The sequence below is a fragment of the Sorex araneus genome, chromosome 4 (assembly GCF_027595985.1).
Source record: "Sorex araneus isolate mSorAra2 chromosome 4, mSorAra2.pri, whole genome shotgun sequence".
Classification (NCBI taxonomy): Eukaryota; Metazoa; Chordata; class Mammalia; order Eulipotyphla; family Soricidae; genus Sorex; species Sorex araneus.
This window is the reverse complement of record NC_073305.1, coordinates 53178272-53194652: the sequence shown is the minus strand read 5'-3', so window position 1 is coordinate 53194652 and position 16381 is coordinate 53178272. Positions and strand designations below refer to the sequence as shown.

General features: G+C 51.7%; 1 protein-coding gene across 1 annotated transcript in view; it reads left to right on the top strand.

The window, feature by feature from the left end:
• The first annotated feature begins 5882 nt into the window (after positions 1–5882).
• IL17RD (interleukin 17 receptor D) overlaps positions 5883–16381 on the top strand; it is a 74271-nt gene continuing 63772 nt past the window's right edge. The window contains exon 1 of the mRNA XM_055136974.1: positions 5883–6057. Within this exon, the coding sequence (XP_054992949.1) occupies positions 5932–6057 (126 nt within the window). The 5' untranslated portion in view covers positions 5883–5931. The remainder of the gene's footprint in view (positions 6058–16381) is intronic.

Below are 16381 nucleotides of genomic sequence, written 5' to 3'. Positions count from 1 at the left end.
GGAGGCATTGTCACAGTCAGGAGAACCTCAAGATGTGGCAGTTAAATACTTCTATTTTATTTTATTTTGTGACTGTTAAATACTCATTTAGTTTTGGGCCTACTCCTGCAGTGCTAAGGGTTACTACAGGCTTGTTGCTTTGGGAACCCCTCCCATGGACACAGCTAGGCACATGTGCAACTCCTATTATCACAGCAACAATATACAAAAGAGGATTAAAAACAAAAAGAAAACATTAAAAAGCAGAAGGAGCCCTGCTATGACCCTGTGACTCTGAAGCTACTAGCGTCTCTTAAGTTCAGACCATGACTCATAATTCTGCTTGCTCGCCTGCCTGGTGCTCGCCTGGCACCATTCCTTCACACCTCTCTGCTCTACATCCACCATGACCTCTTCCGTTTCCCGAGAGACACCATGTTCCATCCTGTCTCTGGGGCCTTTGCACATGTTCCCGCTGCCCAGAAGACTCTTCCTGTCTCTGCTCCCCTCCACTTTGCCCAGGTATTTCATTCATGGAATCTCATCTTGGCCATCATTACTAGGAATAAACACCCGTCTGTAGTGATTCCCTGATGATGTAACTATTCAAATACGGCCCCTACTCCCATAGAATGTTGGTGTGTATGACAACGGGGACAGAACCTTGTTTGTCACAGTGTCCACGATGGTCCCCAGCTTCTAGGTCTGATGTTCGTCATGGTGCAGAGACTCCAGGAGTACTTGATCTATTACGTTTCATTTCTGTGCAGTTTCAAACCAGGCTGTTTGGAAAGATGTCTGTTGCCATCTCCCATCTGCCCTCTGGGTTCCAGCTGCCCACGGGTTTGTCTGCATTAACTCCTGGTCTACCTGCTTGCTACAGTGTGGTTCACTCACCTTGACTACTTATTTCCGACTCACACACTGGGTCTGCCTCCCAGTCACTTAGTTTGTCAGAGGAGAAAACTGACATCCCAGGATGTTAAGTGAATTGCCTGAATTCGCGCCTGTGGTTACCGAAGAATATGTATTTAACTCTGTTTTCTTAATTATTTGGGGGCCCACACTCAGCGATGCTCTGGGCTTACTCCTGGCTCTGTGCAGAAATTGCTCCTGGAGGTGCATCGGGAACCCTATGGGGTGTTGGGGATCGACCCCGGTCAGCCGCATGCAAGCTAAGTACCCTACCTGCTGTAATAACACTTGAGCTCTCTTTTCTCACCAACTTGGGGAGTATATACTTTTTGAGTAACAGCGAGTGTTCGCACCGGCAGGGCTGGGGGCGCTTTGCACCCCAGTGATGGTCACTTTCCCGCATTCACAACGGGGATTATTAAGGCCTACGAGACCCGGGCCGCGCGCGCCCCCTCGCGGCCAAACTGGACGCCCGCGCCTCCCTTCCACCTGGACTCGGGAAGAAGGTGCGAGGCAGAACCCAGCAGGGAAGGCGGTCCTTGCGGCGTGCCCCTGTCCCCAGGTGGGCTTTTCAGTCTGGCTGAGTGATCTGGACTACCATTTCCCCGGGCCGGCCGAGCCGCCGCTTCCCCATCTGCGGAGTGGGGGTGACGGCAATCCTCTGGAGACTGCCCGCTCGGGAGACGGATTGGGGGGGGGGGGACGGTGCAGCTTTTAATGTCTGACTTATCCCTGAAGCACTCCTATGCGCTCACCGTACCAGAAATAAATTAGCCCCCCAGCCCACTGCAGCTAGCTAACTCTCCATCTGAAAGTTTGTTTTATTTTGTTTGTCTCGGCTCACAATGATTCAGGTCACAAGTGTTGCAGACCGCCGCACCACGTGGCTTGCGTGGGGGAAGTATTCCTCCTGGTAAGGATTTTTTCTTTTTGGGTCACACCTGGTGTTGCACAGGGGTTACTCCTGGCTCTGCACTCAGGAATTACCCCTGGCGGTGCTCAGGGGACGATATGGGATGCTGGGAATCGAACCCGGGTCGACCGCGTGCAAGGCAAACTCCCTACCTGCTGTACTATATCGCTCCAGCCCCTGGTAAGGATTTTTAAAAATCTGGTTAGGTTGGAGGTAAATTGGGAAGATGTATTTGCATTTCTTTCAGTCTATTGTTTTGTTAATTAATTAATTAATTAATTAATTAAGTTTTTTGGCCCATACCCCGAGGTGCTCAGGGCTTACTCCTGGCTCTGTGCTCAGGGATCACTTCTGGCCGGGTAGGGGGACCATATGGGATTGAACCCAGGTTGACTGCTTGCAAGGCAAATGCCCCACCCGGTGCACTATCACTCTGGCCCTTTATCTGGAGCTTATGGAGATTTGATCTGTTTGATCCCAGCTTCATTCCAAACGGGTGGGTGTGATGGGGGTCTTGTCTGCAGAGCTGATCACAGGAGGTGACACGTGAGACCTGGTGCTTGATCTGTGCCTCCTCCTTCGCTTACCTTCCCAGCTCAGGCTCGGGGGCTCTTGCCCCCTCATTCCGTCCCAGGCTTCAGCACAGAGGTGCACTTTCTACCTCTTGTACATTCCTAAGGGCAGTATAAAAAGAAGGGGAGAAAGGGGGCAGAAGCCCCACCCCCACAGGGATGGAAAGGATGTTGCCAAATGTGAATTTATTACCTTTATTTCCTGACCAAATTTGACCTTTGATGTAGGTGGTCGCCTCTCCTGTGCCCCACTGCCCTCTACATGCCTAAGGCCTTCCTGGAAGGTAAGCAGGAGGCCCTCTGAGATGTGACTCTAACCACACTTTGTAGCTGATGTCTCTCCCTTTGTCCCCGCTACACCTTTACTCAAGTTGGAGTGCTCTGAACTGTTGGTTTTTTTTTTTTTTTAATATGTGGCCCCAATTGTGCTCTTTGGGGTGGGGGGATACTCAACAGTAGGTGGGGGAAGAGGTTAGAAAGTCATTTTCACTGCCTTCTTTGGAGTTACTCAAGCAGAAGGTGTGAGTAAAAGCCCCAGGATAAGGCTCTCACCGCTACAGCCTGCTGAAGGTGCTTCCTCTCTCTTATCTCCCCGTATCTCCTGGAACTGATCCTTTTTCCTGGATTCCAACGCCCAGAACAAAGACATGCAAATGATCGCCCGCCCCAGACCGGAGAATTGGGAGCACTTCACTAGCAATCAGAAAAGCCAATTAAGGTGGCAGGAAGCAGTTTGGCAATTTTACAAGCACCTCCTGCAGCCAGGTCTTAAGAAAATAATTGAGCATCAGATAAAAGTAGAAAAATTTTGAATCACAGCGCTTAATAGATGTCCATCAGCTGGAGGGATGATGCATGTAGACTGGAAAATCCAGCACCTTCTCCTGTGGAGAACTCGAGGAACCCAGTACCCACCCTCCCTTTCTCCCGGTCTTCTGCCAGTTTTCTTTTGGCCCGCTGCTGTCTCCTTTTGATCTAGTTCGAAGCTGGCTCTTCTGGCAGGCCCCAGAGGTGGTTCCATCAGAGCTATTTCCTGGCCCTTCCGCTGGCATTACAGAGAAGAGACCTTTTTCTCCTTGGGCGTGGGCAAAGTTGGACCACCTCTACCTCCGTGCAGTTTCAGTTCAGGGTGTGGCAGGGTGTGGAAGCCACGGGAAAGTACAGAAACTGGGGGGAGGGAGGGAGGGATTCTGGGCCCAGGAAGGATGGAGTCTGGTACCAGAGTTGGCCTGTTCAGAAGCACAGAGGTGGAGTCCCAAGGTCACGCATACCAGAAGATCAAGCGGGGAAATAGCATAGTTAGAGCCAGATACTAAAGGAAGAGCAGGATAGGGCTGGAGAGATATTACTCACTTCCTTTTCCCAAGTGAGGGGGTGAAGAGGCTTGCCAGCCCCCATTTGATCCTTGACATCATGTTTGGTCTCCTGAGCACCACCAGGAATGATCTCTGAGCAGAGTCAGCAGTAAATCCTGACACTGTCAGGTATGGCCTCAACCTAAGGGAAAGTGGGAAGAGAAAATGTGGAAGAGAAAGTCAGAACAGTCAGTACTAAGTGACTATTGCCTACTAGCCACTGAAGAAGATTGTTAGAGCAGGAGCGTATTACAGAATTTATCTTTTTGGAGATTTCTCTGGATCCAGTGTAGAGAATTGTTCTGGTTGTTTCCTTTTCCATGCCAGGGATGGAACTCAGGGCCTTGCACCGCACCTGCAAGGTGAGTGCTCTGCTGCTGAGCCACATCCTCCACCCAACCCATTGTATTTAAAACTCATTTTAAGTTTAAACTCATTTCCCCCATTCTCTTCCCAATTTGTTGCTGCTCTGTGGACACTTGGTGCCTGCTCATGTGCCTGCTGGGAACCACACACTTGGTCACAGTACTTGCACACGTGGTTTGGTTGAGTGATCACATGCTTTGCTGTGGTGCTGAGATCCCGAAGTGGGGAGCCATGGGAAAGCATGCTTGGGGAGGGGGTGTATGAAACTGGCACCTGGCAATGGAAGGCAGCCGCGCGACTGCGTGTATTTTGGGACAAAAAATAGAAGCGGAGGTGGGGGGGGCGCTGGAGTGATAGCACAGCAGGTAGGCGTTTGCCTTGCATGCTGCCGACCCGGGTTCGATTCCCAGCATCTCATATGGTCCCCTGAACACCACCAGGGGTAATTCGTAAGTGCAGAGTCAGGAGTGACCCCTGTGCATCACCGGGTGTGACCCAAAAAGAAAAAAAAAAGCAGGAAGGGCCCTTTGGAAGCTGCTGGGGAGAGGGTGGTGGTACAGTTGAGGTGGATGGGGGCAGGGCAGTGACTAGGGTGAAACCTGCGTTTGGGACACAGATATGAGACAAAAGAGGGGTGTGGTGAAAATCCCTCTGACCTTGCCTCTTCCGCATCCTTGAGCTTCAGCTTCCTTTTCCCAAGTGAGTTACTACCCACTGCTTCTAGGTAAGGAAGTTTGACTTGTGTAGTTTAGAATCTTGAGATGGCTTGGGTCAGAGCTGTCTCTGAATTTCACTTGGTGGAAACCAGATGTGAGAGCTTTTGTTTTGTTTCTTGGGCCACACCTGGAGGTGCTCAGAGCTTACTCCTGGCTCTGCGGTCAGAGATCATCTCTGGCGGTGCTCAGGGGACCCTAAGGGGTACCAGTGAAACACCCTACTGGCATTGCTAGTGCTCTGGAACCGCCAGCTCTGGGTAACTTAAGCCACTCAGTGATCAACTGTAGCAGTTACCCCCCTCCCCCCACAAACTAGAATACTTATTTCAGATTTCAGGAGGAGGGAAGCAGTAAAGAGCAGAGACTATGTGGTTAATCAGAGGACCACAGCGGTGCTGGAGTGGTACAGTGGTAGGTAGCGTGCTTGTCTTGCATGCGGTCCACTCTAGGTTGGATCCCAGACACCCTGTGTGGCCTCCTGAGCCCTGCCAGAAGTTATCCGTGATCACAGATCCAGGCCCACAAACAAAAGAACCAAGCCAAACAAATCGAGGAATCACTTTCCTGCCCTGGAAACTTGCATGACAGTAACACCGAGACTTCAGCATGGCTTGGAGGATTTCAGAAGCAAACGGGTGCTTATCATCATCATCATCATCATCATCATCAAAACTAATTGTATTCTTCGTGTTTTCCTGAGTTTTGCAGGGAGCAAGCATCATTCGGGCAAATCCTTTGCATTAAAAAATAAGCAGGGGGAGATAGGGCTCCGGGGGCCAAGCGCATGTTCTGGTATAGGGGGCTAGGGTTCGACCTACGACACCGCCTCATGCCCACCCGAGGACCTCTTAGCAGAAGGGTAGGGCCACCAGCATCCCTGCAGGCTAGGGGCGTGACCCACGAGGGCCAGGCGGGGCCGGGGTCCCAGAACTGAGGCCGGGGCGGGGCCCCGCGAGGAGGGGCGGGTCGCGGGCGGGCAGCGCATGCTCGGTGCCGCGGAGCGCTCAGCCGCGGCTGCCGCTGCCCCCGCCGTCGGCGCCACCGCCCACTCGGGGCTGGCCAGCGGCGGGCCGCGGGGACGCGGAGTTGGGGCCGGGCCGGGCCAGCGCACGGACATGGCCCCGTGGCTGCAGCTCTGCTCCGTCTTCTTCACGGTCAACGCCTGCCTCAACGGCTCTCAGCTGGCCGTGGCCGCCGGCGGCTCCAGCCGGACTCGGGGCGCGGACACCTGCGGCTGGAGGGTAAGGCGAGGACGGCGCGCACAGGTGCCCGCGGGCCGGCCGGACCCCCGCGGCGCCTGTCTGCCTTTCTCCCCGGGGCTCGCGTCCGCCCGCCCCGGCCGGGATGAAAGGGGCTGCCCGACCCCCCGGCTTTGTGTTGTTAATGAGGCGCGGGGTTAAGGGGGGGGGACCCGGGGGTTCCCGTCGTAGCGTGCGGGCGCGGGGGGCGCCCCACCCTTTGTTCCGGGCCGGGGGACCTCCTGCACCTTTGCAGCCCGGGAGCGAGCCTCGCTCCGCACCGCTGGCCCGTCGTCTGCCGAGGCTGGGGTCGGCCGGCGAGAGGGGACTCGGGGCGCAGGCCAAGGAGGCGCTTCCCTCCCCTTCTGGGGGGCTGCTTTGTTCCTTCTAGGTTGGGTCGTTTTATCCCCCCACCCCACCCCCTTTCACCCCACCCGACTTCCTGGGATATTTTGCTCCCCACTCGCGTTCAGACCTTCTGTCCCAGCCACTGGACTCATAGCTGACCCCTGAGTAGGTACCAGTCCCGGGACCCCCGGCCCGCATCCCGGCCCACTTCGAGGTGTGGATACTTTTCACGGCCAAAATGCGGAGTGGGTCCTGTCCCTTGGCTCAGGTGCCCAGACCCTGGTCGCCGTTTGCGCGGAGCTGCCGCTCGCCCCGGAGCCCGGAGCGCTGCTTTGATGGAGGCCGAGCCCGGAGCGGCGCGGGGGTGGGTGGTGGTTTGCGCCGGGCGCTGATGCCCCCTTGGACCCCGAGCGCGCGTTTCTCTGCACCGCCCTCCCCCCCATCTTCTACAGAAGCCAGGTAGAAGCACTCGGGGGTGGGGGTGGGGGGCTGCAGCCTATGGGCAGGACTCTCAGCAGCTCTGCACTCGGGGCAGACGGGGGATATGACCTTGACCCTGCTATTGGGCAGTCCGGAGCCTCAACCTGGCTGAGCTTGGCAGGGGTTTTATCAGACCCGGTAACTCACCCCCACAATCCCTATAGAGGACACAGCCTCCTTATTTGCGGGAAATGTCACACTTCCTTGCTCTGTGGTCCCATCCTTGTCAAGTATGGGACACTCTTGCCCCTTTTTGTTTTAAAGACAGAAATCATCCAACTTTGTCCCGAACTTTTTGTTTCAAGTTTTTCTCCACCCTCTCTTGTGGACTTAACCTCCTAGATTGGGGGGGTGGGGATCTAAACAGCTCCCTTGGCGTTGGACTGACTGACGGTGGAGGCATTTGGGGGATTTTATTGCCCAGTTTTCATCTTGTAGCCTAGAAGGATGGAGCCCTGTGCTTTCTGCCCTTGCTTCTGTGCCAGCCACAAGGCTTGTGAAGTTTCAGTGCTGTGTGTGGTAGAACAGTAGGTCTGTTCTCTCCTCTCAGCCTGCACCCCCGTAACTAACGGGCAACTAATGGACGCCCCTTCCTTCACCAGGGGCCTCTCACTTATCATGATTTCCTTTTTTTTTTTTTTTTTTTTTTTTTTTTTCTTTTTGGGTCACACCCGGCGATGCACAGGGGTCATTCCTGGCTCATGCACTCAGGAATTACCCCTGACGGTGCTCAGGGGGACCATATGGGATGCTGGGATTCGAACCCGGGTCGGCCGCGTGCAAGGCAAACGCCCTCCCCGCTGTGCTATCACTCCAGCCCTCATGATTTCCTTTTTTCCTGCCACAGTTCCTGCCTTGACCCTGTCAGTTCTGCCCTAGGGCCATCCCGGCCCCCTTCACCAGTGGCTGTCTTGGAGTCAGCCAGCCCCAGGCCCAGCTCCTGTCTGCGGACTTCTTGTGTATGTGATGGAGCCACATAGCCCACCTTCTTTGTGCTGCCCCCTTTCCAGCCTGCCTTTTGCCTCACCACCCCTGTTTGCCCTTTATGCTGCTGAGACCTGCCTGCCTTCACCCCCAGTGTGTCTTTTCCTCCCCTAAGAACCTGTTCCTTGACCTCAGGTGCTGCCCCCTCAGGGAAGCCCTCCCAGAATGCTGGTCCATTTGCTTACCGGCTTGGACAGGTCGTTGCACTTTGGTCCTCATCAGATTGCAGCCTCAGTATTTGCTCACATCCCTGTCATTAGACGAGTTAGGCCCTTAACCTCATCTGGGTGGCCTTGGAGGCTGGAACTCCAAGCATTCGGCTGGAACATTTAGCCGAATGCTGTTAGTCTTTGCAGCCTTCCTGCTAATTCTTTCGGGGTTGGTTTTTTGGGTTTGTTTGTTTGTTTTTGGTTCTACTGTGGTTATCAGTTGCTTGTGTGCAGACCCCAGGGGTGTAAGAAGGTTGAAACCTGCTGTTGAGTGATAGATTTTGAGAAGAGCTGGAAGAGAACAGAGCACCAAGCCTCAGTGCCCTCCTTTGCACATGCTCCTCTGCCCTCTGTTCCTCTCTCTACCCCCCAGCCTTCCTTTCCTGCTGCAAACTGTCCCTGTCTCAACCTCCCCAGCATCTGTTCTTCCCAGAAGCGGCTGTCAGAATTTCTAGTGCCCAGTGACTTTGGTATTGAACTCGGGTGTCTGGGCGCCCCACCTGTGGCTGTTCAGCCCACAGCTCTGGACCAGGGTGACTTGTAGTCTAGTTGGGGCCTGACGAACCTAGAGGAGTAAGACAAATTATGCAGAATACAGACAGACCAGGGCTCTGGTGGGCCACGGGTCCCTCCGAAGCTGGGGGTTGGGGGAGCAGTTTTTGAAGGAGGGGCAGATCTGAGTGCTGGAGTGGAGTGGAGCCAGTGGCTGGCTTGGTTTCCAAGGGAGCATTTGTTCCCGTCATTCTCCCGTCCCTGCAGGAATGTCTGCTTTCCCAGGCCTCGCAAGGTGACTGCGGCCAGCTCCGACTCCGCCAGCACCCACTCGCTGTGCACTCTTGGAGGAGCTGGCCTGGTTTAAGTGGTCAGATTTCACAACCTTCCCTTTATTAGCGGCAATTAAGGGACTGATACCATCTTGAACACAGCTTAGTGTTTTAGAAATGAGTTGTGGGCACACTTCCTCGACTACTAAAAAGAAAAAAAAACAAGCCCTCTTACTGTCCCTGCCAGGTGAAGTTGCTCTTAGAGTAATAAATACTCTTTTCCCAAAATGCTAACAATCTGTAAAACTTCAAGAGGGGTGGCCATTCTCATTTCTTCTGGGTCTTAAACTTATTTTATTTAGTTTTGTTTTGTCCTATGGCCACGCCTGTCGGTAATCAGGGCTCTGCGCTCAGGGGACACTCCTGGCAGGCTCTGGGGACCATATGTGGTGCTGGGGACCGAACCTGGTCAGCCACGTGCAAGCAGGGGTGCCTCACCCACTGTACTCTCGCTCTGGCCCCAGTTCTGGTTGATAATGGAACGGTTTGGTTTGTGATGGAAAACTTTATAAAAAGTCTCTTGTGCTGGGGCTTTGTTCCCCCTTACTTTCCTGGTGCTTTGAGAAGCCTATTTAAGGAACGAGGAATGAGAAATATACTCTCCCAGCTCTTTATTTAGTGACTTTAGGGGGAGGGAGTGTTGCTTGCTTTCCTACCTAAACGGGGAATGCTTCTCCCATCTGTTATCCCTGGGACACAGTTTCTGCCCCCCAAAAAGTCAGCTTCTTCAGGAATTCAGGAAACAGAATGTTGGCATCAACTTTTCAATGAAGTGCAAGTTTCCCATTTAAGGAAAATACTTCATCTGAAAAGGTAGGAAGGAGTAGGGTGGTACTTGGAAAAGAAGAAGTTCCAGCTGGTTAAAATTTAGGTCCCTGATAAAGGTCCAATCCAAGAACTCTCCTTGGCCGTGGGCCCAGGCATGTTTATTTGATTCGGAATTGGATGTGTTTTCATTCACTTGCAGCTAGCTCATGGCTGCCCAGCCCGGCATCAGCTCTGCCCGTCCTCTGGTCCTCTCGTCCATGTGACGGAGCCTCTGTCCCTTACAGAATTCTGGGTTAAATGACCTCAGCTCTGTTGACAGGGTTTTAAGGTGGGCATTTTTTCTAAGAAGTTCTGTGCTCTCTTCCGGTCTCTTTTGCCTTGCTAATTGAGAATCCTGGTGCAGTCCGGTTCTTGGGAGCAGCCTGACCTGTTTCCCCCACGCCACCCCCACCCCCACCTAACCAGCCTACTGATGGCCTCCGTTTTGACTCAGGCATTGTGCTCACCAGTAACATGGGGATTCGGCTGAGTGAGACCAGAAACTAAGTATGGGCTCTCTGACTCTTTGCTTCCATAGTGAAGTCCGGAGACTCCCAGCACCAGAACTCCCCTGGGAGCTTGTTAAAGCGCAGACCCAAGGTTAATGCCCTCAACCTCCCCAGTAGCTCAAAGGGCCTGCGACACATGACTTGCATGTGTGAGTCCTGGATTCCATCCCTGGCACTGCATGGTCCTCTGAGCCCTGCTGGGAGATGCCCCTGAGCACTGAGTCTGGAGTAGCAGCTAAGTAACACCTATTGTGGCTTCAGAAACAAAACCAAAAGGACCAGAATGGATGAGATAGGCAAAGGATGGACTTTTAAGCAAGTCCCCATGATGTTTCTCAGTGGAGAGAGCCTTTGCTGTAGACAAGGCTTCACTGCTCTCAAGGAAACGCGCATTCTCAAATTCAAGATCAGATTTTGATTTGAAATTACTTCCCTGACCTTAGAGGGAAGAGCGGAGACTTTACCGGAGGCCTCATCAACGAAGGGGCCAGGTGGGAGTCTGGGGGAGCTGGGGACCCAGCCCAGCGAGGCCCCCCCCAGTTTGGATTGATTTCTCTGACCTGAGATTGAAGAGGCAGCTGGCACTGTAACAGCCCTGCCATCCACTGGATTCCTCACCCGCTGGGTTCCTCCCCCAGGATAGCTGGGCTGGAAACCGTCTCGGAAGAGTAGGGTTGGATCCAAATCATATTCTCAGCCGCTCAGCGCTTATAGTTTAAACTACAAAGGAAAAATCTGCTAATGCTTTTATTTTTTTTAAAGTCTTGATTTTAAGTTGAATATTCTTTATGCTGCTTTGGAGAGGGAGAGGAGAAAGAGCTATGCATGTGCATGTACGTGTGTGTGCGCACATGTGTGCGTGTGCATGCAGCACTTTTAAACCTGCCTTTCCAACCCCTCAGTCCCTGAACTTTTCACATGCCAGGCCAGCAGATGTCCACTGCTGCGGGGCTACTGCATCAGCAATTAATTCTTCCTTTCATTCCTCACTGCCTCCTGCTTCTGCTTCTGATGGATGAGTTTTCAGGCTTCTAGACACTTGGGCCCCCCACCCTGTTTGGTCAGAGTGCAGAGTGTGGCTGTGCTCCCATCCCCTTAGTAGTTGACAGGCTGGCAGGGGGGCGGGGAGGGGGCAGGCACCCTTGAAGCTGACCTCACACAGGCAACCCTGCTCTGCATTTCGCACCCCCTCCTCCTCCAGTGCTCCCAGTTGGCAGGGTCTCCAGCCCTCGGCAAGCCCAGTAGCCCCCTCTCTCCAGGCAGCCCTACTTGCTGGGCTGTGGGAGGTAGTGTCCTCCTGGGCTCTGTTTGTCTTGGCTGCTGGGATGTTCTGAATGGGCCTGACACACGATTAGGTGACTGATGGCCCTGAAACACATTGTCTCCTCCAGGGCCCGGGCCCTTTGAAGCTCTTCCCGGTGGGAAGTAAAGAGACTATTTGCTCTATTAAAATGCCTTGGTATTTCCTCTGTTTAACCACAGGCCACTTCCTCTCTGCCACTCTAAGCCCGGCAGGGCCACTGGCTGATTGAAAAGACACAAGCCCAGGAGTGATCACATCCTCACTGAGACAGATAGTCCCCGCTGCTGCTGAAAGCTGGGGCAAGTCCAGAGAACAAGCCACATCCACCCGGGTTCTTTGAGATGGCTCCTTGCCTTGCTCAAAATGTAGCCGGTTGGTGTGATTCACACCACCTCCTAAACGGATCATTGCCTTCCCCCCACTAATTTATTTTTTTAAGAAGGCACCTTAATTGTAGTGAGATCTGTTTGTGCTCTCCACACTGCTGGTTAAAACGGTTTCATCAGCTGAGTTTCTTGTCCCATGAGTTGGAAACTCTGGGCTGTAGGAAGAGAGAATCTGATATTTGTTCACAGATTACCATAACTTGGCTTGTTTCTTTTCTGCCTGCACCCTCTGCGTTGCACTCATGTGCTCAGAAGGCCAAGTAAGAAGTTTATTGTTTAAATAAAACCAAGAATATCCCCAGGGCCAAGTGGTCTCTTAAAAGGAGGTTTAATTAATAATGCCAGACAAGAAACTAAAAATTAAACAATTAAAACATTGCCTAAGCACCAAAGCCTGAAACTTTAAACACCCAGTTCCCTGGTTTTGTAAAAAGAAAAGTTCTGAAAGAGGAATAACTAGTTGATCTCTAATGGAGTTTATTATTGTAACTTTTACAACTCCATTGTTCAAAGTATCCATGATAAAAACAGCTTCCTCTTTCCTTGCTTGGAAATAAATGTTAGGTGAAGCTGGATGTAGCTAATTAAGGCTACAACATTTAAAGGTGGGACTTAATAGGTACCAGCTGTCCTCAGCAAATCACTGGGTGGATGACAAAATAAAGACGTGATGTGAATACACATGTAATTCTCTTCTAAAATGGAAGTTGGCCCATAAATTTTCTGATTTAACAGCGTAAATGAAAACTATCTCTACCGTGCACTTTCAAGTGTTTGTGTTTTATAGTAAACCTAATGGTAAACATCTTGCATAAAACTGGTACCTTTAGAGTTGAAAGGGCAGTAGATCGTCAGCATTGTTGAAATTTTAATAAATTGTAGCTGTACTTGTCTTTATTCGAAACCTGATTGAAGAGACATTAATCACAGGCTTTTGACTAAAGTTACTATATTGTAGGAAACTTGCTTAAACTTACCAGAAATGCCATATAAAGTTGAAGCAGCCCTTTGCTGAGGCAGTGGAAATTGATAGCATTGATTAAAATGTTTAGATGGCTATTTATATTTTTTATGCATTAACTGCATACTTCAAATGAGTATTTAGAACTCATGGGGATTAAGCTTTAAATATAACTTTTTTAGATTAAAAGAAAAAATATTTTATTCCTTTAAGAGCTCGGAGCTTCTCTGAGTGTTCTGTTTTGTCAGTTTTGTAGATATTTTTCTCTCCTCACTGACTGGTCACCCTTTAAAACTTGCTGGCGATTGCCCCAGACTTCTGTTCTGAGATGGACTGTTTTATTGGAAGGTAGGAGGGTTGATGGAAATAGATGAAGGGTTTCCTTGAAATGAAGAGGTGCACTTTCCTCAGACAGGCCAGATGGTTTAGAAAGCCTTTCTCTGTGATCTTATTCGATCCAGGTGATTTCTGGTTTCTCCTTTTCTAGACTGTTCCCCCTCCCCCACACTGTGAGAACAGTACAATGCAATCCTGACTAAATGCAGAAAAATTCTAAGCATATGTCCTGCTGAGTGACAGTGGAGCCTTCCTTAGAGGTGGACATATTGGCTTATTTGCTCTGGTGGGCATCTGCTTCGTATCTCTTTGATTTTAGAAATGCCTCATCACGGCAGTGCTAGAGGGTGGCTGCCAGCACAGTGCCGGGGGACCAGGCAGTGCCGGGGTGCACACCCAGAGCTCCCACGTGCAAAGCATATCCTCCAGTCCTTAGCGCCATCTCTCTGGTCCTCATATAGCTAGAGTTTAACTGCTCAACATCTGAAGTTCAGGAAGAAAAGACTTATTCGGAGCAAGGAGACAGAAGAATGTTTTGAGCAGCTACTTTGTCACCTCATGTTCACTTGGTTGTAGTGGTTGCAGGCAGGAACCTGGGACAGCAGGAATGCTAGCCTCTCCTCTTCCCGCGCCTGCTCTTCCTTCCTAAAGTCACTCAGCACCTCCCAGATATCCGTCTCCTTTAAGATGCCCCTCAATTTGCACCTGAGGTTACTACCACCCCAATTCCAGTGCTCCTGGGGAGCCCACTTTGGGAGTGTTTTTTTGAGTGTTTTCTTTTTTGTGAAGGTGGGTTTGAGAGGCAGGTGTGATAAATAAGTGTCCTGCTTGGCACCCACCTTTGGAATCCAGATTTTCATTTTTTTTTTTAAGAGTGTGTGTGTGTGTGTGTTTACTCCCATCTGCACTCAGGGATCACTCCTGGCAGGCTGGGGGGAATATTTGGGGTGCTGGGGATTGAACCCAGGTCAGTCATGTGCAAGGCAGGTGTCCTACCCACTGTACTATTTCTCTGTCCCTTGGAATCCAGACTTTTAAAAATATATTTTTTCCACACCCAGCAGTGCTCAGGGATCCCTCCTGGTGGACTTAGGGTTCCACAGGTGTTGCTGGGGATCAAACCCAGGTGCTTTAACCATTGTGTTATTCCTCCAACCCCTGGAAATCAGATTATTTTTCAAAAAATCTCAATTTGCAATTGTTTCTAGTAACTCTGGTATATCTCTCCCTGCTTCAGTTTCCCCATCTTTTCCAAGGGGATGTCTCCCCATTGCACAAATCTGTCCCCTAGTCTCTCTGAGGTGAGTTTCTCCTGTGCCTGGACTCTGCTGGGTGACCCGTAGTTTCTAAAAGAAGACATTTAACTTGGGTGCTGCAGGGGAGTCTTGGTGGTGTGAGATTGGCTGACAAAGGCAGGCCCACCGAAGGGTCTTAGCTGGGCCTCTTAGCAAATAGGGCCTGGAGGTGGGGAGCAGGTGGACAGAAAGGAAAGTGTGGGCAGAGCTGGAGGGAGGTGACTCATTGGAACGGTGAAGCAGGAGGGCTGAGGAAGTTGTTGGGCACCTTGAACTTAGCCTGTGTCCACCCTTGGCTGAGGGGGCTCCTTCAGCCAAGGAGCAGGTGACAGCTGGATACAAGGGGCTTTCAGGTCAGCCATTCGCTCATGTAGGGGTTTTGGAGCGTGCCTTCTGGTAGGCCCAGTTTCTGGAGCGCCATCTGTAGTAGGGAAGGCCAGCTGGGTACAGAAACACTTGGGCCTTATTCAAAATAGTGACCCCTGCACACCCCGTCCTCTCTTCTTCTGTTTTTCCCCAACAGAGCTAGTCACTTGGAGTTTCTTGTCTGGCTGTGTGTCGCCCCCACTGCAGTGCCCCAACGCAGTCCCTGGCACGTCGTTGCTTCTCCTTCTGCGTTTCTTAAATGACAGCCCAGTGCTCTCCAGACTGTGGAGTGAGGAGAGCACTTGGCTGAAGAGTGGAAGGTCTGGGTTGATATGGAGGCCAGCAATTGCAATGACAAGTTCCTAAAGTTTGGAGTTACTTACATTTTCTTAAAAATTGGCTCCTTGGCGTTCAGATTGCTGCTGCCGGAATAGAGACTCCGCTTGGGGTTGGGGATGTGGCCAGGTGGTTGAGCACAGACTTCTCATGAGCTCAGTCCCCAGCACTGCATGCTTTCCTCCCACCCAGTCCTATTGGGGGTGACCCTCATGGACCCCAACACTGCCATGTGTGGTGCCTCAGTATCCCACTTCACGTCCACCTCAGATCATTACTGCACCAGAGGCCACAGAGGCACGAAGTGCTGGGCTGCTGGATGGTTCGGGAACAGGTGAGATGAATGGTTGGGGCTGGTCACGGAGGGAGGTTGTACTGTGCAAAGGGCCTGTGGCTCAGAGAGGGAATGTGGTCTATATTTGTGTTTTGTTTGGGGGTAACACCTGACTGTGCAAGCCTTACCCCTGACAACCAACACTCAGGAATCACTCCTGGCGGTGCTCAGGGGACCATAGGTGGTGCTGGAGATCGAACCTGCGTTGATCGCATGAAGGCAAATGCCTTTCCCTTCCTCTCTCCCTGAACCCTCAAAGAGGGAATGTCTAGTCTGTCCAGGTAGTAGGCAGTTGACAAGAAAATGTAACCCTGAGCATCCTCCACCCAGTGGTGTGGAGGAGAAGAGTCCCACCGCCGGGCCTGGGATCCGTCTTGAGTGCGGCGCCTCGGGTCCCCCTGATGCTCCCTCCCACTCTGGCTGTGAGTGCATGCTGTTCTTGGAGGTCACCGGACGGTTTCGTCCTGCTTCCAAGAGGCTCTTTGCCTTTTTTTCCGGGGCTGTGGGTTTGCTGGCCAGCTGTGGTAATGAGTTTTCGCCCGGCTTTGATTTCCATGCCTTGCCTCCCTGTGGGAGGAACTAGATATTTCTGATCTTACCTCTGCTCATATTCAGGTCCAACCAAGCAATCAGTGACTTCCCGGGCTGTTTTGTGGGAGACTGTGGGAAAGTCCTGGTTGGCTGGCTATGAATTAATGAAATCCTTAGAAGTCTTCACTAAAGATAGCTCCTGTGGTTTAAAAAAAAAAAAAAAAAGAAGTAGCATGGCCTTTTTAATTTGAGAAAGAGGTCATGGAGTTTTACTGAAATTAAGCAGAGAAAATGTAACATCTGGCTGTGTTTCCTGAG